The sequence below is a fragment of the Panthera tigris genome, chromosome B2 (genome assembly GCF_018350195.1).
Source record: "Panthera tigris isolate Pti1 chromosome B2, P.tigris_Pti1_mat1.1, whole genome shotgun sequence".
NCBI lineage: Eukaryota > Metazoa > Chordata > Mammalia > Carnivora > Felidae > Panthera > Panthera tigris.
Genome location: NC_056664.1, coordinates 52,371,706 through 52,394,608, shown reverse-complemented (window position 1 = coordinate 52,394,608; position 22,903 = coordinate 52,371,706). Strand labels below are relative to the sequence as shown.

Genomic DNA, 22,903 nt, shown 5'->3' with positions numbered 1-22,903 from the left:
TTTTTAAGTGTATTTATTTATTTTGAGAGAGAGCAAGAGCAGGGGAGGGGAAAAGAGAGAAAGAGAGAGAGAAAGAAAAATCCCAAGGAGGCTTAGCAGTCAGAGCAGTGTGCCATGCCCTCGCAAACTGTGACATCACCTGAGCTGAAATCAAGAGTCAGATGCTAGACTGAGCCACACAGTCATCCCAGTTAAGCCAATTCTTAAGAGCCAAAATGTTTGACAGAGAGGGAATTTTCCTCTCAGAGTAGGAAAGCAATGTGGTTAGTTTTATAATCCAATCGGGGAGCTCAGCTGCCTTTTCATGGTGCCAGCCTGTGGAAGGGGAGTTCTATTGTAACAGCTCTTAACAGAAGGTATAACCCATTGGAACTATAAAGTAAAAGGGCCTCTCACCTGCATATATATTCAAAATGGATAACTTATCATTTTTAAAAGATTAATCAATAAGAAAATTATTGGGGTGCCAGTGAGGCTCAGTGGGTTAAGCTGCCAACTTCAGCTCAGGTCACAATCTCACAGTTCCTGGGTTCGAGCCCACATTGGGCTCTGGGCTGACAGTTCTGAGTCTGAAGCCTGTTTCAGATTTTGTGTCTCCCTCTCTCTCTGCCCCTACCCCGCTTGTGTTCTCTCTCTCTCTCTCTCTCAACAATAAACACTAAAAAAATTGTTTTTAACGTTTATTTATTTTTGAGACAGAGAGAGACAGAGCATGAATGGGGGAGGGGCAGAGAGAGAGGGAGACACAGAACCGGAAGCAGGCTCCAGGCTCTGGGCCATCAGCCCAGAGCCCGACGCGGGGCTCGAACTCACGGACCGTGAGATCGTGACCTGAGCTGAAGTCGGACGCTTAACCGACTGAGCCACCCAGGCGCCCCTAAATACTTGTTTTAAATAAGAAAATCATTAATAGCTAGCCAAAAAAAAAAAAAAAGAGAGAGAGAAGTCCTATTCCTGCCCCCAAACAGGAGGGCAGTTAAGAGAGAAGACTTGGGGCGGGGTGTGGCTCAGTCAGTTGAGTGTCTGACTTCGGCTCAGGTCACGATGTCACAGCTGATGAGTTCGAGCCCCGCCTCGGGCTCTGTGCTGACAGGTCAGAGCCTGGAGCCTGCTTCTGCTTCTGTGTCTCCCTCTCTCTCTGCCCCTCGCATTCTGTTTCTGTCTCTCTCAAAAATAAATAAACATTAAAAAAATTAAGAGAGACGACTGGACAATAAGAATTGTAGAGATCTACAAGATCAAATTAAGCAAATGTATAAAGTCTTAAGGGTAATATGTAAATAATGAAATTATTTTCGGAACAACTTCTGACACAGGAGAAGAAATGATAAGGGCTCCAGGTAGCAGAGATCGAGTGAAGTAAATAATGTCGTTAATACCAAGGGTGACTTCCCATCCGGAGATGTGAGTCTCTGGTGTGTAATCCCAAATCAGAGAAGAGTGTCTGGCTGTGATGACCTGACAATTTAACTCGGTAAGGCTTTTATGCCTTGATCGAATTATCTATTTTCAACACTATAGGGGAGCAGGCACACTGTTGTATGAGAAATGTCGTGATTTTCATTAAAGCAAAAGGTAAGAAATCTTTTCTAAGTCAATAAGGTCAAGTAATGAGTGCAATAGTGTCTGATGATCTTGTTTTTCTCTGGATGGCGAAGAAGGTAACTCCAAGATGTGACTAATAAACTGGGATAAAATAAAAGGGTGAAGAATCCAGTAGTCCCTTTGGGTTTGAGGGAAGTTATAGTAGGGACACGAGTATGAGCCTAAAGCACAATAAATCGTTGGCTCAGAATAAGCTGTCAGAGTTTTGCATTTCAGAGGAGGGTATGTTGTCATATGGAATCCTAAGGCCCAAGGTACAACCTATGAGCTGCACTAAGCAAAACTAGGAGTGGTTTGGTGCAGAACAGCAGAAATCCGTATTTGACATTAAGGAGCCCAAGGCAGTGTAGAGCTGGATGCTGGGTGCATCATCTACAGGGACCTGGGGCTGGAAAGTGTGACTTCAGCCAGCAGCTAATACGTGTGAAATGGGAAGAGGAGACATCCAGAGGCTGACAATGCCGGCGAAAGAGAGAGCTCAGTGATGATAAAGCCTTCGGAAGGGTCCGGTTTTACTCAAAAATGGAAAAGTTGTCTTCTGGGCCTAGGATAGGTGACTAGGAGAATGCTGGTGCTATGTCCCAATTTGATAGAGACTGGAAATCAGTGTTCTCAAAATATGGTTTAATTTTGGCTTAAAAAAACCACAAAAGGTTCTGAGCAGTGTAGACTCTGGGAATATAGGGCATTTTGTTCTCAGCGGAAAAGGGGTTTCAGAAAGCACATGGAAAGAATTGCGCAAAACTGAAACAAAAAGATGAGTTAGGGAAAGAACTACCATGTGATTATTATTAATTCATTAATTCAAGAGGTATTTAACAAGTAACTTCTATTGCCAGGCATCATTCTAGGCACCAGGGATATAGCAGTAAATGACCGAAAAGGTCTTGTGGCATCAAGAATCTAAATTCTTATTGATTATTTATATGGAACTTGGGAGGAGATAGGCAGTTTATAGACTTTTTTTTACTTGTCCCTAATTGTTATAACTGTATAAATACTAGTTAAATAAACAGATGGAGAAAGGAAGGAAGGAAGGAAAGAAGGAGGAAAGAAAGAAAGAAGAAAGAAAGAAAGAAAGAAAGAAATGCTTTTTAGGGAAAATGCTGTCCATAATAGCAGAAATACGAAAGCTAGGTATTTGTATAAGAGAGGAAAACTAGCCACCAGTCTAAAAGATATAATCTAAGAGAGGAGTAAACCAGATGAAGGAAGATGATGGGAAATCTTTAAAAGGCTGGGGTATGAAATTAGCACGCTTTGGGGGAAATTCTCACACTAAATATCTATCTATCTATACACACACATACACATATACATATGTGTATATATATAATCACTGTTATACACACATACGTACATACGTATATATGTGCTGATGTGTTGGTAATACTCTAAATTGACATCTTTTCCCATTCTTTAGGGGATATTCTGCATGATCTAGAAATGGCTTTATAAGCCAGTTCTCCACTTCATCTTCCTGAACCATATAAAGAGAATTTTTTAATCTGTGTCCCTGTGAGAGAGCATCACTTCTTTCCAGACATGATCTTATTATCACATCTGCAACAAATTAAGCTTTATGATGCCACACACTGTTAAGATTTCCCTGTCCCACAAACATTTTGTTTATACCCTTCTCCCTTTGGAAATTATCATGTTAACTCCAATGCTGTGAAATTAATTAGAAATTGATTACAGGGGTGCCTGGGTGGCTCAGTCAGTTCAGTGTCCAACTTATGGTTTCAGCTCAGGTATGATCTCACAGTTTATGAGTTCGGTCCCCACATTGGGCTTTGTGCTGATGGCTTGGGATTCTCTGTCTCCCTTTCTCTCTCTGCCCCTCCCCTGCTTGCGCTCACTCTCTCTCTCCCTCAAAATAAATAAGCATTTTTTTTTTAAAAAAAAGAAATTGATGACATAATAAACAATAGTTTCTTTTTAGTTGAGTATTATCTTTCTGCTGTTGCATAGCAGCTGGACTTATAAAAAGCCAAAGGATGAAACAGATGTATTGTTTCCAAAGACGACACAAGCACTGCCTCCTCAGGCATATATCCTTGGTGACCTGCCATGCCCTTCCCTTGGCCTGAGTGTTCCAAAGCTGGGTTCCCTTCCAAGTTGAGACAGCAAGCTTAGGCAGTGGAAGCTGACACGGCTCCTAAAGGCCACCGAGAAACATAGATATTCTGGAAAGAAAAGAAAGGGCTTGCTTTGGGAGGATGTAAAAGTATAATTTTTGGACATAAAAGCACAATTTCTTTTTTCTTTTTCCTGGTGCTCTGCTTCATTTGTTCTGAACTTAACCATTTGCCAAGGTTCACCTCCAGAGATACCAAGAACTCTGGGGCTGGGCAGTACAAAGGACAGGGAACGGTGTAGAGCAAGGCAGGCTGTAGGGGGAGGTGTGCTCATGCTTAGCTTTGGGGAGGCTGGGATAAGGGCCACAGCTGGGGAGCGAAGAAATAGTAAAAGCAGAGCAAGAACAAAGGGGTGCTTCAAGAGACTTTCCTCTGTTACCCATCTCCCCTTCACGGCCACTGGCCTAGACGAAAGCAGGGATGAGTTAAACTCTCTTCAGGGCTGACTCTGAGAGGAGTGGCCAAGTACCTAGGCTGTAATAACAGCTTACTCAAAGCAAAACACCCTTACCCCTGAGGTAACTAGTCTTGAGATTCTGCGCTGAGAGTTTCACTTGGTCTTTAGAAACCACCTCATACTCAAATCGCATGTGCCTAGATGGAGCCAACGGTTTATCTTGTCCACTTACCGCGGCTGCATTTTCGATGCCAGTTAGAATAAACAGTGCTGAGTACAAACGGATTTTTAAATAAAAGTCCTTGGCAGTTGATTCTGTCATGTATCAGAATCATTTAGGAAGTGAAAAACAGAAAATATGCATTTTAAAATTTACCACTAACTTAAAAGAGCCCTAAAAGTTCTATATATAATGACCAATAAAAAAATTTCTTAATTATGGGCAAGCCATACTTATTAGTCTCATGATAAATTGAAAATCACAAGGTCATCATTTTCTCTCAATCAAAACAAAATTCAATCTCTTGACTCTGATAAAAGTTCCCAAATTTAATGATACATGTAAATAGTTTTCAATAATTTTTATGAAACATTTCTGTTTTAATCTTAACCATCCTTATTTTAGTACCTGCTCTCCAAAACAACATTAAACACCTTTTCTATCATGATTATCCCCGGTTATATAAACTTATTGGGAAAAATATTTGGATCATTAAGTACTGCACCAGAGGGCTTAATTTAATCCTTAACTGCAAAGATTTGACACTAGTTATGAGTGAATATCCAACATATCCAACCGACAACAAGATTTTTCATACAATAGAGAGGTCAGTGTGAATGTGATTATACAATTCTCAATATAGTTTTTACTTAAAAACTGCATAATGAGGGGCACCTGGATGGCTCAGTTGGTTAAGCCGTCATGGTCATGATCTCACAGTTCATGAGTTCAAGCCCTGTGTTGAGCTCTGTGCTGGCAGCTCAGAGCCTGGAGCCTGCTTCGAATTCTGTGTCTTCCTCTCTCTCTGCCCCTCCTCCCTTGCTCACATTTTGTCTCTGTCTCTGTCTCTGTCTCTGTCTCTCTCAAAAATAAATAAACATTAAAAAAAATTTAAGAAAAACTGCATAGTGAGCATCTTTCATAGTTGGTATGTAATCTCAATGGATTTGATAAGAAATTTCTTCATGAAGACACAGTAAATCAGACATAAAGAACTTTAAATGTCTAAGATAATTGTTAAACAAGTGACATGATTTCACACACATGGGATACAACAGTTATAGAAATACATTTCATGAAAAACTTCAAAGACATTCTAACCCCAAAGCTGAGAAAGAAAATTTAAGAGAATAGAAATACGTGGCAAATGGGAGGGAGTTTGTTTTGCTCCCACTTTAATTGCAGCAGTATTCTAGAAAACAATCCTCTTTGAATTTGGGAAGATAACAGTGTTTTCCATGCCTTTGCACTTCATTTTCTGAGGTACATAAAGTAGTAGAATAGGCTTTAACAATATTTTCTGTTTACATATTATCTCTAAAAAGTCAATTATTTTGCTTCATGCCATTTGAAAACTAATTGTACGTAACTAATGGAATTTCCTTTTTTTGACTTACAACTTGTAGAAAGTAGAAAAGTTGTTGTAAAATTAACTGTAATTGAAAAACTTTCTAAATTGCAATGACTAACCAGATTTGTTTTGAAATGCAGCTGATTATGATTGTGATTTATATCAAGTGTGAAAGATTCTATTATTATTACACTGGTATTAAAACAATGATAGCCCTCCTCACAATCTGTGTCCACAAGCATGTTTGGGTGTTTGTCATTCTGATATTTCAGGCTTATGTATATTCAGGCTACATTTTATAAGCATATTTAGCTGTATCTTTGCTAAAATAATGTACACTGGGAGTGAAATTCAATATCATTATGCCTAACACTTTTGCAATTAACTCATCAATAGTTTGTAACATTTAATATCCAAGAAACACTCTAAGACTTGGAGAATATACATCATTTTCCTCAGAAACTGGGAGCTGTCCCTTCCCAAGAATGAACGAACTCAAATATCAAATATCATGGGTTTGTAGAAATTCAGAAATAATGAAGTTCAAATGCATTCTGTGTTAGATAAAATCATCACATCCTTGTTGATAACAAAATTTCAGTAACACTAATGACATTTTACATTAAATCTTGAAACATAGCAAAAAAGAGCGATAGTCTATGTATAGCATAAAACAGTTGCAACACATTCTTTTCATAAGAAGTCTCTCATTTGTGTTATTTAGCACATAATGAGGTGAGTAGTTGACCCTTTGTTCCATAAGATTGGCAGGTTTGGGGAACACCTCTTTCTTTACCATTTGTCCTAGTAAGGTAACCACTCTAAATCCAGACCTCTTAGAAGGATTCCTGTATCAACACATTGGAAGCAACCTGCACAGTCAGATACTCCATTACCACGGTTTCTGGTAGGTACTGGTGGTTTTTTGCTTGTTTTCCTTCCAGGCAATGATCATTCTTAGAAACTGTCTGCTTCCACAAAACTTTGCCTTTAGTAAGTGTAAGTGACGGTGGAGATTTAAAAGTTTTAGTTAGGAACTCAAGTCATCCAGGTATCCATAAAGTACACAAGTGCTTTAAAACCAGCCTTCTTTGACCCTGCGCTTATAACACAGGGGCCACTGTTTTGTAAACCACTATTTCTTTGAGTAGGATGACAGTGAGTGACATTCATCATTGATACTCAACCTCTTCTTTCAGACCTTTGGCCAGGCTGACAGTAGTGATGACGATCGTGCCCGTTGTAGACAGCTGTGCAGTAAAATACTTCACGTGGGCTATTTAGCAGGTGTCAGGTGGGAATTGGAGCAGTGGTTCTCAAATGTTAAGGTGTTTCAGAATCACCTGTAGGGCTTGTTAACACGCGGATTTCTGGCTGCCACCTCCAAAGTTTCTGATTCAGCAGATCTGAGATAGGGTGGAAATGTGCATGCCTAGTAAGTTCTTAGGTGATGCTGATGTTGATGGTTCAGAAACCACATTTTGAGAATCACTGATTTACAGCAAAGGAATCTTGACTTCTGAGTTTGTCCTTAATAGGCAATCATACAACTGCTGCTTCTCTGAGCCTCTTTCTCTCTCCATTTCCCACTCCCTGGCTTGTTCTCCCTCTCCCAATCCCTCTTTCTTAAATGATAAAGAACTAGATATATTACAATCTAAATAACTTAGCTCTTATTCTGAGACACTACTTCGGCATTAAGGCATATTATCAGTATTACTTGAAGTACCCTCAAACTATTTAAAATGCTAGCTCCTATGACAATCTAAAAATTACAACCCTCCTTTCATGCAGCATAATTAAGAAAGTTCTCCAATGTACAAAGGGAAGAAAGGAGAGAGTTATAACATTTCGCTTTTGTTGATATCTTTCTCATAATTAACAAGTGAATTTCAGTAAACCTTGTATGTGAGAGTCGTTTTGGCTTTGAGTAGTAAAAAGCACACGGTCGCCACACATTCTAAAACAGGAAAACAACTTGTGGAAAATCTGGCTGTGTTACTTCTTTCAGAAAGCGATGAGTTGGGAAATAGAGATGAACAAGATTATTTGTTACCTTCTATAAAAATCTTTCTTAAATATTGTTCTCCACATCTTGTATTTCAGTAAAATAAAGACACCTGCTGCTATCACATGAGGAGAAGAGCAGCTTTCATGAATATCTTTTAGTTTTAATTCAATTTTAAAGTGAATATTTGAATTAGAGAGATTTTGAAGAGGGACAAGTTTAAAATATCCAGTGCTTTGAATTGCAGATCTCACATTTGTACAAAATATGCTGGGTGGCTCCTCATTTGGGTGCGAGCTAAGAGCCAGCACTTACATTCTATCCACCTGTTGGTCTACATGGAGTCTGCAGACATAGACTGTGTCACTGAATGAACGGGAAACAGCGCAACTCTACTGTTTATGTCCCATGTGGGTTGCTCCGCTGCTCCATCCATGTTCAAATCTGTCCCCCAGAGAAGTTGGCTGCCCTGCAAACTCTATCAACATGTCCCCCTCAGTAACCTAGAGCAATTTTGAAGGCACGTGTACATCCACCCCTACCTCATTCCCTAGCACCTAGCACAGTGGGTGCGCTTCCATAAATATTTGATAAATGTTTATGAAATGTAAATAAATGCAAATATTTACCAAGGAATCTCCATGGCAGGAGTAACTCTCCCATATGGGACCCAGCTGTGACTTGGTAGTCCTCTGCCCCTTTCCTTTGTAAATTGTATTCTTAATCTAATCCTGCAAGGCCAACTATATCATTTTCATTGGTTAGAAGAATCCTATCTGATTCTCAAATGCTGAAGTCTTTTCTTAGATATGGAGATCATTATGTATCTGTAGTTACTCCAAAATTGTTATTGTAATACAGTCTTACTGGCCATATGTTGGGATGACAAACGTTAGCAATGGTAAGGTTACAGACCTGAGAAAAGTGTGTAAATGGGTGATAAGATTCATGGAAAATAAAGTTTAATAGTATATATTTTTAGATAGTTTTGAAAGATAGCTTTTGAGAGTTATCTAATATAATATGCTATTTTGTATATAAATATTCTCTCAGATGGCACATCATAATGAGTCTTTTGTGATTTTTTTAAAACTATGAAATCAACTAACATGTCTGTTGTTAATGCAGAGTTAGTAATTGCTACTTCTTTTAGTAAACCAAAGAAAATCATTGGATAACTTTTGGTAATTTTTTGCAATCGATCTGAAGGTGAGAGATTAAAATAACAATTAGAATTAAAAATATTCAAACATTTAATTGACATAAATCATAATACATGAAACTAAAACTGAAATAGCCTGAAATAAATTCAGTTGAAGGTCAGACTTCTACCATGTTTAAATCAAAAGTGGAGAAATTATTTTAAACTGACTTTGTTTTTTATTTCCAAAGAGCAATAGATGAAAATGAAAGAAAGAAAGAAAGAAAGAAAGAAAGAAAGAAAGAAAGAAAGAAAGAAAGAAGAAAGAAAGAGCCACAAAGTAATTTTAGCTTCAGATCGCTAGGATAATAAAATCTGTGTGTACAGACATTTTTAAAAAAGAATAGTTTTGCTCAGATAACCCTGTCATATGAAAGAAGATTCTACCAGTTTTGAAGTGGCCCCGCTCCATTGGCTGTTGGGAGTGTGCTTATGCTGGTGAGGACAACTTGCTCGGAGAGTTTTGATATGTTGTCAAAGTTGCTGATCTGGGTGGTCAAAGACTTCCGGCTCTCTGTGCTGGTCCGGCCCCGGGTGAGCCGGTCCTCCTGGCGATGGTGAACTCCAAGGCAACAGCAAGAAAATGCAGCTTTAAATTCCTCTCGAAACTTTCCTGCCAAATCGGGGAGAATGAAAGGAAAAAGAAATAAGCATAAACATGTTTCAACAAATCCATGAGTAGGGTACAAATAAGCTGCTGCCTTGAGCCAAACTAACAATGAGGTGCAACATTTTGGGAAAAGTGGGAAACAGGAAGAGGAAATTGTGTTATTAGAAGCTGGGTAGACTCCTGAAACAATAAGATATTTCCCTAAAATAATGTAACTGCTTTTCATGTGTGATGCTTGGAGTTTGATTTATTCCTTCAGGGTTAAACCTTCTGTATTTGTGAGTGTGGGTTATTTAGATTAACTATAATAAAAGTGATCATTAGTAGGATGTCCAGAGTTATTTAATAACTTCAAAAATGATGAAAGCTGTATTGTATACAGCCACGACTATACAGAAATTATCCCTTTATTGTCCTCTGAAGAAACTGTTCTACTGGCACACTGAGTTCAACAAAGAATCTATAAAAAAAAATCTTAGAATACGTAGAGAATTTCTAAAGCTTTATAATTCGGCATAAAGCAGAACAAAAAACTGAAGGAAGTTCTTTCTTGCCTTTAAATTACTGACGTGAAACTGGAGAAGTATGAAAATGAAATAATCATCTTTTTAAAGGAAAAACGAACAGCACTGGGAGTCATCCGTGTTCTCTCTGAGCCTCAATTACCAAACTGGGTGATTGAGTGACAACACAAGAAGGGAAGGTTCAAGGGTGTAGCAAAATAGGAGGCACCAGCCAAGTCCCCAGTGGTTATCAGCACCTCCCCTGCCTCACTCAACCCTCTGACTTTGACTTGGTTCTGTGGCCTTGACTTCAAATACTTCTCCTTACACAACCTCTTAGTGGGTTTTATCTGCTTAGTGCAAGGGTCAGGCCCTTAGTCATTTCCTAACCTCAAGGCAGTGGCTTCTTCATTGCTTTCCAAGACAGAGCTCCACATGGCCCCTTAGCTCTTCAAACAGCACATGAGCAGTGAGTTGTATCTGGTTATCTAAGACCTAATGCCATCTTTATTTTAGAGACAGGGGTTGGATGTAGCAGGGGAAAGCATGAAAACGGACAACCGAATACAAAATAAAGCTCCACCACCTGATTCTCTGAAAGATGAAATAAAGCAGGTTTATATACGGTATATGCCATGATCAAGAAAAAAACAACAAGAAAAGTTGCTTAAAAAAAAGTCTAATTGATTGTCTTTTTTTTAATAACCCATACAACCCACAAGACTAAAGATGAAGTTGGAAAATACACATTTTTTATTAAGTATGTCATAAAATGAATTGCTTTTTCTTCCACATTAAATGATCATATATTTAGGGATAGCAATGAGAAAGAAATGACCAACTGGTTAGAGAAGAAGACAGTGTAAAGATGTAACTAATTAAAACACAGTTTTAGAAGTCAGCCAGGAAAAATGTTTGTAAATAAAACAATTAGTTAATTGATTTTTATAATTATGTTGGTTCCATAAACAGAGACAGATTAAATCAGTTACAGATGTGTGTGTGTGTGTGTGTGTGTGTGTGTGTGTGTGTGTGTGATTTAGTTTGTGCGTTATTTAGGAGTAATATCATTTTTTGGTGGTCATTGAGAAATCTTGAGATAAACCCAAGAGATGTTACTGATAAGAGAAATGCAAATACAGAAACCTACCTAAAAGTGGAAGGGTTCTAATTCAACCTCAATTAGGCAATCTCAGTGTTGTCAAAGGAAATAATATAGCAAGTCTGTTTTATTTTCAGATAAATTTGTTTTACATTTTGGTAAATCATAAGTTTAATGTATGGCAAGCAAGATTCTGTGGTATTCAGTTCTTACAATTTTCACTTTCCTATTTCAACATTTCTTTTAAATTTTATGGGGAAAATTGCTTACATGATTTCCTCTGATGAGTTAGGTAAGAGGTGCTCCTTCTCATAAGGGGAAGAAAAACTCAAGACAAATTACATCGGGGGAAAAAAATTCTCATTATATGGCACTTAAGCTCTTTACACATTTCAAGAGTGTTCAACACCCTGCTGGTCATTGATCCCTTGCCCTTGGTTAGAATTGTGGTTTGCATGGAAGAAACAGTTGAAAACTCACCACTGAGAAAATTGTAAATAATTGGGTTCGCAGCACTATTGGCATATACGAGCCAGTGTGAAAATGTAAACCAGGCATATACAGTCTCTCTGTCTTCTGTGTGGGTAAACATCCCAAATACTCTGTAGGAAAAACAAACCAAACCAAAAAACAGTGACAGAAAATCCAATGTGATTTTGAAAAGTACCTTTCAAATAATGAAATTCAAGTGTGAACATAGCCCTTGATAGAGGCTGCTTAACCCCTGTTCTCCTCTGCAGTGGGCATTGGTTTATGCTACCATCGTGAGTTTAGAAAAACCTCAGAACCTGAACAAAATCTCCATGGCACAATTAGTAAATCAAAAGCCAAATCGGATCAGAGAAGGATCTTTCTCTCCCATAAATAGTAAATGCAATACTCTTTCTGGTGGGTAAGTGTACAGAAGTCACATATATATCTATGTTCCTTCTTTCATATTGTTTCTAAACACAATTGATCAATGTTTGCTAATATTCCGTTTTGGGCATCATTTAAAAAGCACTCCTAAACTGTAGTCTCTGTGTACTTCTTCCTTTCTACATTCATGCACTGATCAAAGTTTCACCATTTTTCAACTACAATCTCCCCAGCCTTGTTGAAATTTGTCTTCTGGGAATTCATTATGGCCAGAGAGGAACTAGTTTTCAGTAGGCAAAATTCTGGTAACTTCTTAAAATTCATGAGTTTTAGTGTTTTATTTATTATTTTAAACTCTGCGGGTGCCAGGTGGCTCAGTCAGTTGAACATCTCTTGATCTCGGCTCAGGTCATGATTTCACAGTTCGTGAGTTTGAGCCCCTTATCTGGCTCTGCAGTAACAGTGCTGAGCCTGCTTGGGATTCTCTCTCTCTCTCTCTCTCTCTCTCTCTCTCTCTCAAAATAAGTAAAAAAAAAAAAAAAGAAAAGAAAAGAAAAAAGAAAAATCTTCATTATTTTAAACTCTGAAAAATATTTATTTTATCCTTAAACATCATTTTTAAGATTTGTTTCATTTTCAGAAATATCTCATCTATCAAATTGTATTCACTAGCCAACAGTAGGTAACTTGTAACTACCCAATAATTAATTTTATAGGCTGAAGATAATTCATTCCCTGCCAGAGGCTCCATCATTGATTGTGTAATTTGATTACACATGATGGTGCCCATGATAGAAATGCCTTTCGGCAATAAAGTGATGTTCTGTGGAGTACTCGAGTTTTACAAAAATACAATATGGAGTGAGATAACATGGACAATTAATGGTCTGTTATGGAATTAATGGTCTCTTATGACCCTCTACCATAATATATCTTTGAAATCCTAGACAAACTAGAACTACTTTAAAGAAGCAGGTTTCGACTAGTTGGGCAAAAATTGTTTCCAGGAAAAAGGATTTAGAAATTCATTGGTGAGAGAAAGAAACACAAGCATGATCTTACAAGAACAAACAAAGAGATAAGCATTTGAAGAAAATGTGTGTAGTAAAGAGCAAAACAATCTTCAGGGTTACTTGAAGTGTTTGGTTTTTTTGTTTTTCAAATTTTATGGAAAAGAGCAGAATGCTCAAAAAAATCGAAAATATTTTAAATTTTACATAGACTTTCTTCTTAGCCATTTTTCCTTGGAAAGGGAGATGTTAAAGGTAGAAAAATAAGAAAAAATATGACAGACAAGTAGATATTTGGAACTAGCTAAAAGACAGGTACAAATGCTAAGATTCAGGAAATCCAAACAAGCAATCCAGAGAGCAGTAAATCCCATTTTCATCGAATTTAGACAGACGACAAAGTCCAAAAAAATTTTTTTAAAAAGGAGAAAATCATTCAGTAGCATATCGTGTTTATAAAGCTCTTAGGAATAGAAAAGATCGTCTATCCAGAGATCAGAATAAATTTGTTTGGGATTTCTGTGGTCAAGAAAAGTAAGAGAGGCATTATGAAAAGCTATGGAGGGCAAAGTCGCTTCTCATGAGTCAGTATACGTTCCATGCTACCAAAAAGCTTACGCCTTAAGGCTGCATCTATACTAAATAATATTACTGAGCAAAAGTTCACCTTCCATCGAAAAAGTTACTAAGCCCTTAAAAACAAGGGCCAAGGAGAATGAGAAATTTCTGCAGCTGGCTCTACCACCTTTAGTGTGTGTGACTCCAGCCAAAGTTGCCGCTCTCCAGAGTCTCCAGCTGTGAGGAATATGATATGGACTCTGAATCAGGGAAAACTGAGAGGAGCAACCCCAGTTTAAGTTCGAAGCCTATTATAAACAAAATTACTATTACCTTGGGGCCAGTCCGTTTGCAACAGTTATGATAATTCCCAATAAAGTTGGCTGGCTGTGAAGTTCATGTGTACCATGGCCCAAGTACTGGCTGTTCACGTTGGTCAATTGTTTTCACTTAACAGTGTATCTGCGGCCTAACAAATAACATACTTTCTCTCGCTGAAAAGTTGTGTGCTTTTATTAATAGTCACCTTGAGCTTAATTCAGTGACTTCAGGAAATACATTTTCTTTCTTTTTTTTTTCATTTAAACATTTAAAACACAGTATGAGTCCTGATTCCATTTTTTTGTGGGTGCTCACAAATGCACTTTTAAGTATAATTAGGATGCTAACAAAACATTCTTATCTCCTTTTATCTTTTCGATAGAATCGTGTCATAATTCCCTATGTAGGAGAACAAAGTTTTGGAAAGCCCATTTGTTCTGATCAAAAAAGAACTCCAAGCTGTCAATGTTTGCTGTTGTTGCTTTTTTTTTGGTTTTGTTTTGTTTCTTTTGTTTGTTTTGTTTTGTTTTTTGCATTAGAACTTTTTTTGCAACTAAGGCTCAGCAATTAGCTCAAAGAGGTCAGGGGAACCTCTGTTTTATGTCTGCCACTCAACAGAGAATTTCCATGGACAAGAGCTTATAGAGTCTGAGCATACTAAAAAGGCTGTCTGCCTTACCTGATAGTCACAACACATTCAGTTATCTGGCCTGACAACTATCTAGGCAAAGGGCTTAGATTTTTCTCTGGCTTAAGAAGAAAGAAAAAAAAAAAAAAGAACTTAATTAAGAACCAAGAAATGACAGCCACTTTGTTTTGAAATAATGGGTGAACTTTACCTCTTTAGCACGTTGAGGATGCTAATCGGTAGATAGCAAATTGCAAACACCAAAAGCACAACCATTAGCATCCGGGCTGTTTTCCGTCTGGCTCGGATCTGTTTTATTTCAGCGGCCACAGCACTAATCCTGGACTTGGTCTGCTGTCCCGACCCTCGAGGCTGTGAAGTAGGCTGCAGGGGCTTCCATTTTCTCTGAACTACAGATGATGTTCCAGGGATCTGAAAGGAGCAGAAACTCTTTATTGCCATCTGACTCAGGGATGTTCCACTTTGGAGAAGTAACCCAAAGATATAAGAAGGAGAGTATTCTGGATGCCTATGGTCCAGGGAGGTTAAAGGCCTGTTTCCCCCAGAATGTTTGCTGAGTTAAGTATGTTCTTGAGTAAATACAGTGGAGTGTCAAATAGGATTTGTGGTGGAAAAGAAAATTGAAAAATCCCATTTTTAAAAATAAATTTTTAATGTTTATTTATTTTTGAGAGAGAGAAAGGGGAGGAGGTGGTGAACGGCAGAGAGAGGGAGACAGAATGTAAGCAGGCTCTAGGCTCTGAGCTGTCAGCCTATAGTCCGACACGGGTTCCAAACCCACAGACTGTGAGATCACGATCTGAGCCCATGTTGGACACTTAACAGACTGAGCCACTCAGATGCCCCTGAAACATCCCATTTTTATTAAGGTCTAAAGAGAGCTCAAATGGAAAAGCTATCTCTTTATAAACAGAGAAGTTGTATATCCAGACAATGGAATATCATTCAGGGCTAAAAAGAAGTGAGATATTAAGCCATGAAAAATCATAGGGAACTTAAATGTGTATTAGTAAGTAAAAGAATCCAATCTGAAAAGGCTACAACTATATGACATCTTAGAAATGGTAAAATCAGAGAGACAGCAAAAAGATCAATGGTTCCCAGGGGCTGGAGGTGGGGTGGGATGGGGGGTTACTAAGCAGAGAACAGAGGATTCTTGGAGCAGTAAAAATACTCTATATGATGCCATAATGATGGATACATGTCATTATACAATACACATTATACAATGTATTTGGATACACAGTCCAAACCCATAGAATGTACAATATCAAAGGTGAACTCTTAGGTAAATTCTGGACTTTGGGCTTAGTAGATCAGTGTAGGTTTATCAGTTGTAATATATATATATATATATATGATATCATATATATATATATATATATATATATATATATATATCACTTATATATATATCACTTAAGTGAGGGATATGGATAACGGGGAGGTACTTTATGAGTGAAGGTAGGAGGCAGAGAAACCTCTGTATCTTCCACACAATTTTGCTGTGAACCTGAAACTGCTCTTAAAAACAAAACCAGCAAACAAGTCTTAATTAAAATGCGAGAGAAATAAAAACTGGCAAAAAAAGAGATGTAAAAGGATGACAACTATATTCTCTTATTAGGAATTCCCAGTTCTGTTCAGATACCTCAGTGTAAAGACAGGGAAAACCTAATAGGTAATTGCAAAAGAAACCTGAATGGATTTTTTTTTTCATGCGTCACTACTGCCATCTGCTGTCAGATGGACAGATAGGACTTAACTACCTAGTGGTTTTTATTAGACTTTGTTTTTCAGGTTTGGCCAGTGCAAACCTTGAGTGAAGGGACGAAAAAAATAAACTGTTCTCCATTGTTTACTACGTATTGTTATGAAATTGCTTGAAACCAATTTCATGCTCCAGTCTGGTTCTTTAAAATGCACACAAAAATAGTGAGAATCCCTTGTGGTCTTATATTAACATTTCAAATAGCTGGAATTTGTAACAATAATTATACAACTTGTACTTTTCCATTTCTTTTCAAAGTTATTTGATAATGGCAGGGAGTCCTTCCAAGTATAATATTTTCTTAATTACAAACTCATGAAGATTGATAGGGTTTAGTGAGCAAAACAATAAAATTCAGCATGCATAATTTTTTAAGAGGAAAATGCGCTAACACACCATAGCCGTGTTCTCATTCTCACGAAGACTCACTCTTTGGTCACCTTAGTTCTGTTAAGATTATTCAATTGTTGTTTTTATCTCTGTGCTGCAAGCCAAGACAGACCAATGTGTCCCTGTGCTCTATCAGAATGGACGTCATATGGACTCTGTTTTTATACATCACAAGATCCAACTGTGTTAGATAATCGTTGAAAGCAGAATTTTACTGTTTTCAACACAGTTGAAAAGTTTTGATTTCCACACAGAGCTTCTGTTGACCAATAACTATTCCCTCTCAAAAAGAAACACATGAAGTTAATGAAAAATTGCCCTTAAATAGAAATACATTTGATAAATTATTTCTTTTCTGGCTCTGTATGTTCTGTCATGTAGACTTGACCTTTTCACACAGTAGTGGTCCCAAAAATCTTCTTATCTATATTATTGGTTGTGGGGGTAGGCACTGAGAATCCTTTCTCCTCTGTGAGTCTCTTTTTAAACAGTCTTTCTTTTAAATAATTGAGGAGAAAGTGCAATGGATATTGGAAAGTTCCAGAAAAACTCTAGCATGAGTAACCCTATAAATGTCTGCTAAATGATCTTGAACTGTTTTCTAAATGATCTCTTAGAGATCATTTAAACTTTAGCAATTCTATTATTGAGTGCTTCCCTGAAGGAAAGAAACAATATCCTGCAGCTGATAACTTCCTCAACCGTCAGAAACATATTTCCCATAAAGAGAAACTGCCACAGGGAAAATGGCTATGGTCTCTGCCATCAGAATTAAAAACAAACAAAACCAGTGATAATTCTCTCTTTTAGCTGATGATCTGAATAAGGATAGAAGATGTTTAATCCTGAACTCATCTTGAGGACACCTACAAATGTCTCCACTGATAAGTCATATGTCTAGAGAAAGTCCACGTAAAAATATTAGAAAATGCCTATAATAACTGAGCATCACAAACTATGTATAGTCTGGAGTAATCATTAATGCGTTCCTAAAAGCAGATAATTCCAAATCCCACTTATACATGATCGAGCATTGAGAAGGGTTAAATAAAATACCCATGTCTCCATCTAACAAGTCAGAATTAGCATTTAGTCCTGTCTCACTACAGAGTCTATCTTTTTTCCCATCGTTTCCATTTATAAGCTTCAACACAATGTATATGGAAGTCAGCAAATTTTTATGCCTAGTTACGTGGAATAAATAATCATACAAAAGGGCAACTGAGAAATCCAGCCTGGTAGGCTGTCCATGGAGGAAGGTCTTCCCCTGCCATCTTAGGAAAGGCTCAACCATCTGACTGTGGAAAGTTCGTGGACACACACACACACACACACACACACACACACTACATTTATTCCATTATTTTAAATAAACTTTAAAATCATCTTTGATATGAAAATATATCCTGGAAGAGATATTACCACAATTATGAATTGGAAATATCATGTAAATGCTGGACCTTGAAACCTGCCCTTTCTTAAAGTATTTGTGACCAGGATTAAGTCACAAGAAAAGGCAAACGTGTGGCATACATTAAAAGAATAGAGAATATTATGAACAACCAATACATTTGCAATCTTAAATGAGATGGATAAATACCTTAAAAAAAATAAAGATTACTGAAACTGACACTATAATTCCAAACCTTGCTACAAAAAAAAAAAACAAAAACAAAAACAAAACAAAAAAAAACAAACCTTCCAGACCCAGATAGGATCATTGTTCCTGATCGATCAATTCGATAGAACAGTAAAAATAAACACTACCAATCTGATTCAGACTCTTTCTGAATTCCAAGAAACAATTATACTTTCTGACTAATTTTATAAGACCACAGTTATCCTAAAAGTAAAATACATAACAACAGTTATGTTGACAAATATCTCTCATGAGTAGAGATGAAAAATTCCTGAAAATATATTATCAAGTTGCATTCAGCAATATACAAAAAGGATAATAAAATTCACTCAATAAATCAGACTGATTCCAGCAATGCAGTGTTGATTAAACATTCAAAGGTTAATCAATGTAATTTTTCATATTAACAGAATAAGAGAAATAATATGACATTTCAAAAAATAAAGGAAAAGCATTTGAAAAATTCAACACATTTTCATGATACAAGTCTCAGTAAACTTGTAAACTAGTAATACAAAGAAACCTAATCAACCTGATAAAGGGCATCTTACCTAATGGAAAAAGATGAATGCTTTTTTTTTTAAATATTTATTTTTGATGGGGCTCCTGGGTGGCTCAGTTGAGCATCAGACTTCAGCTTAGTCATGATTTCACGGCTCATGGGTTCAAGACCCCCCAAGTGGGACTCTGCTGATGGCTCTGAGCCTGGAGCCTGCTTCAGATTCTGTGCCTCCCTCTCTCTCTGCCCCTCCCTCACTCATACTCTGTCTCCTTCTCAAAAACAAATTTTAAAAAACCATTAAAATTTTTGTAAGTATTTTTTGAGAGAGAGTACAAGTGGGGAGGGGTAGAAAGAGAGGGGACAGAGGATCTGAAGCAGCCTCTGTACTGACAGCACTAATAAGTCTTTTCTCACTACTTCTACTCAACATTATACTGGAGGTCCCAACCAGTACAAGAAGACAAGAAAAATAGATAAAAGGTATATAGATTGATTTTATTGAGGACATTATTGCTTACGAAGTAAATCCTAGGGAATCTCCAAAACTCCACTAGAATTGTTACATGAAATTAGCAATATGCAGGATCCAAAATCAAAAAACAATCAGTTGTATTTCTGTGATATGATTTACTATAGAAATCTATAAATTTTATGTGTGTGTATATATATATATATTGTATCATTCAGATGACCAAAATATACTAGATCTTCATCTACCATTCCTGTAAGTACTTCAGTGCCATAAAGGTGAGATGGGTATCTTGTTTTATTTTTTTTTTAATTTTTTTTAACGTTTATTTATTTTTGAGAGAGAGAGAGACAGAGCATGAACGGGGGAGGGTCAGAGAGAGGGAGACACAGAATCTGAAACAGGCTCCAGGCTCTGAGCTGTCAGCACAGAGCCCGACGCGGGGCTCGAACTCACAGACCGCGAGATCGTGACCTGAGCCGAAGTCGGCCGCTTAACTGACTGAGCCACCCAGGCACCCCGATGGGTATCTTGTTTTAAAGAAGGGAACCTAAAGTCAAAAGCTAGTTGCCAGGAGGACAAACCATTAAAGGGTTGTAACTTTCAGTCCCATTCCCTGACCTCTGGGTAAGAAAGAGGGCTGGAGTTTGAATCAGCCAAAGCCAATGACTTGGTGAATCATGACTACATAATGAAATCTCTATAAAAACCCAAAAGGACAATGGGTTTCAGAGAGCTTCTCGGCTGGTGAATGTAAGGAGATGTGGGGTAAGAGGTTTACCAGGAGGGAGCCTGGAAGCTCCTTACCCTGTGTATCTCTTCATCTGCCTGTTGATTTGTATCCTTTAGCACATACTTTAATAAACTAGTAAACACAAGTGTTTCAAAAATGAGCCACTTTAGCAAATTAAAACAATCTGAGGAGGAGGTCATTGGAATCCCCAATCTGTAGTTGGTCTGTCAGTCAGAAGCACAGGTTACAGCCTGGGGCTTGTGACTGGCATCTAAAGTGGGAAGTGGGGCAGGGGTGCCTGGGTGGCTCAGTCAGTTAAGCATCTGCCTCTTGGTTTTGGCTCAGGTCATGATCTCACGGTTCGTGGGTTCAAGCCCCTCATTGGGCTCCATGCTGACAGCATGGAGCCTGCTTGGGATTCTCTCTCTCCCTCTCTCTGCTGCTGCTCACTCAGTTTCTGTCTCTCAAAATAAAGAAATAAACTTAAAAAAATTAAAGTGATAAGTGGGAGAGCAGTCTTGTAGGACTGAACCCTAAAACACGTGGAATCTATCTTCAAGTAGATAGTGTCAGAATTGCTGACATTGGTGTTGTGTGTATCAGAACACCACACCCTAAACATTAGAATTAGGTCTGGGAAACCTAAAAGAACTTCTATAAACCAGTAATAATCAACTGGAAAATTCGATTACAAAATAACATGAGTTTAAATGGAAAGAACAAGTAATCTTATTCTTTAACAATACATGGACAAAATATGTATACCTAAAATTATATAAGTTGTTAAGAGCTATCAAAAAAGACAAATAAATGGGGAGAGACACCATGTCAATGAATTGGAACTTAAAGTTATTAATATGTCAATTTTCCTCCAAGTGATCCATAGATTAAATGCAATCAGTCCCATTCAAAAAAGCAGCAATTTTCTTGAGAAAGGTGAAACACAGATTTGCAAAATGTTTATGAAATGCTGTGCAGTTATGAAGGAACCCAGTACAGAGTCACTTAATGGCCAGGAAGGGGAGTATAACTACTCAAAGCAGAGAAGGAAAAAGGCAGAGAGGAGGGCCATGAAATTGTGGTACATAAACAAGCCACAAACAACACTGCTCAATGCTGGCAAATGATCAAGCAAGAAATCTTTAGGGAAACATTTTTTTGGAAATCATTGGTGACTTCATTGAGAGATGTTTCAGTGGAGTGATAGGATTTGAATAAGAATAAAGTGGGCTCAGAGATCAGTGGAAGTGATCAGGGCGTGGAAGGTGGTGAGAAAAAGGAGTCAACAAATAAAAATGTCATGCATTTTAGCTAGCAGGAGGAGCAAAGGGTTAAGTTAACATCTGGAAGAGTCTGAGAGTTAGGATGAGAGTCCTTAAAAATGCCCACTCCAGGAGGACACTCTTCTTTACCTTTCCTCTATCCTTTAGCTCATTACCCATTTTATCATAATAGAGTACAACTGATGCTTGGTAGATGCTATCTCATATAAAGCAATAATCTCTATCTTCCTCTGTGTGTCTGGCAAAAACAATGGAATTTTTTCTTATTTTTTACATTACCATTTGAAAATGATTTGGCTCTAAGACCCACAGACATTTTTTTCCATATAACTCCATGACTTTTTTTTTAATCCTGCTACAGCTCTTTTATTTTTAAATGTTTATTTTATTTTTGAGAGAGAGAGAGAGAGAGAGAGAGAACAAGCAGAGGAGTGGCAGAGAAGGGAGGCACAGAATCTGAAGTAGGCTCCAGGCTCCACATAGCCCAATGCAGGGCCCGAACCCACAAACCATGAGATCATGACATGAGCTGAAGTTGAAAGCTTAACTGACTGAGCTACCCAGGCTCCCCAAAGCACAGCCTTCCTAGAGATTAGATGTATATGCTAATTCCTCATGATAAGAATCTGTCCCATCTCTTGACTTCATTCTCAATCTTGCAATAAATAGCTCTACTTGCAGATTCTACAGATGACCCTGCTACAGACAACAGCAGCTATAATTGTTGTCCCTGATTCTCTCACCCAACCCTCGAACTCAAGGCTCTTGTCCTTTGTCCATCCCCAGATGTGTTGTCTCTCAACATGACTCCATCACCCAATTAGCTCTTTGTAGAAACTGGCTTTCCCTTCCCTTCCTGGAATCCAACAAATGGTTTTCACTGAATAGGTCCTCTCATGCTTCCATACTTCTATGGACCTTAAAATCTTAGTCGCAAACAACCTTTGGATAATTCCCGTTACATATTCTCGTTGCATCAACATGTTGAGTTGTGTGTTTAACCTTTTTCCTTCTCCAGAGTTTGAGCAGAAGAATTCGTAAAAGAATTCCCTCCATATTTAGTTACTTTTTAAAAAAAATCACTTTTTGTTATTTTTATTTTTTAATGTTTATTTATTTTTGAGAGAAAGAGAGAGAGACAGAGACAGAGTGTGAGCAGGGGGGGAGGGGGGGGCAGAGAGAGGGGGGAGACACAGAATCTGAAGCATGCTCCAGGCTCTGAGCTGTCACCACAGAGCCTGCCTGACACGGGGCTCGAATTCACAAACTCTTGTTTTTTTGTTGTTTTTTTTTAACATATTTTTTGAGACATAATTTATATGCCATAAATTCCCTTTTAAGGGGTACAGTTAAGTAGGTTTTAGTGTATTCGCAAAGTTGTGCAATTATCACCCCATCACTGTCTACTTCCAGAGTATTTTCATCACCGTGAAATAAAACTCCAAACCCTTTAGCAGTCACTTCCTATCTCCCCATCCTACTACCCGCTGCAAACACAAACCATTCTGGCTTTATAAAATTTCCTATTCTCTACATTTCATGTAAACAGAATCATACAATATGTAGTTTTTTGTGTCAGGCT

General features: G+C 37.8%; 1 protein-coding gene across 3 annotated transcripts in view; it reads right to left on the bottom strand.

The window, feature by feature from the left end:
- Positions 1–9,202: 9,202 nt before the first annotated feature.
- The window catches only part of HCRTR2 (hypocretin receptor 2), a 107,617-nt gene continuing 93,916 nt past the window's right edge, over positions 9,203–22,903 (bottom strand). For all 3 annotated transcript variants that reach the window (XM_007095539.3, XM_042985299.1, XM_042985300.1), the window contains 3 exons: positions 14,725–14,945; positions 11,619–11,740; positions 9,203–9,536 (listed from right to left, as the gene is read on the bottom strand). In XM_007095539.3, coding sequence (XP_007095601.1) covers positions 9,307–9,536; positions 11,619–11,740; positions 14,725–14,945 — 573 coding nt within the window. In that variant the 3' untranslated portion in view covers positions 9,203–9,306. The remainder of the gene's footprint in view (positions 9,537–11,618; positions 11,741–14,724; positions 14,946–22,903) is intronic.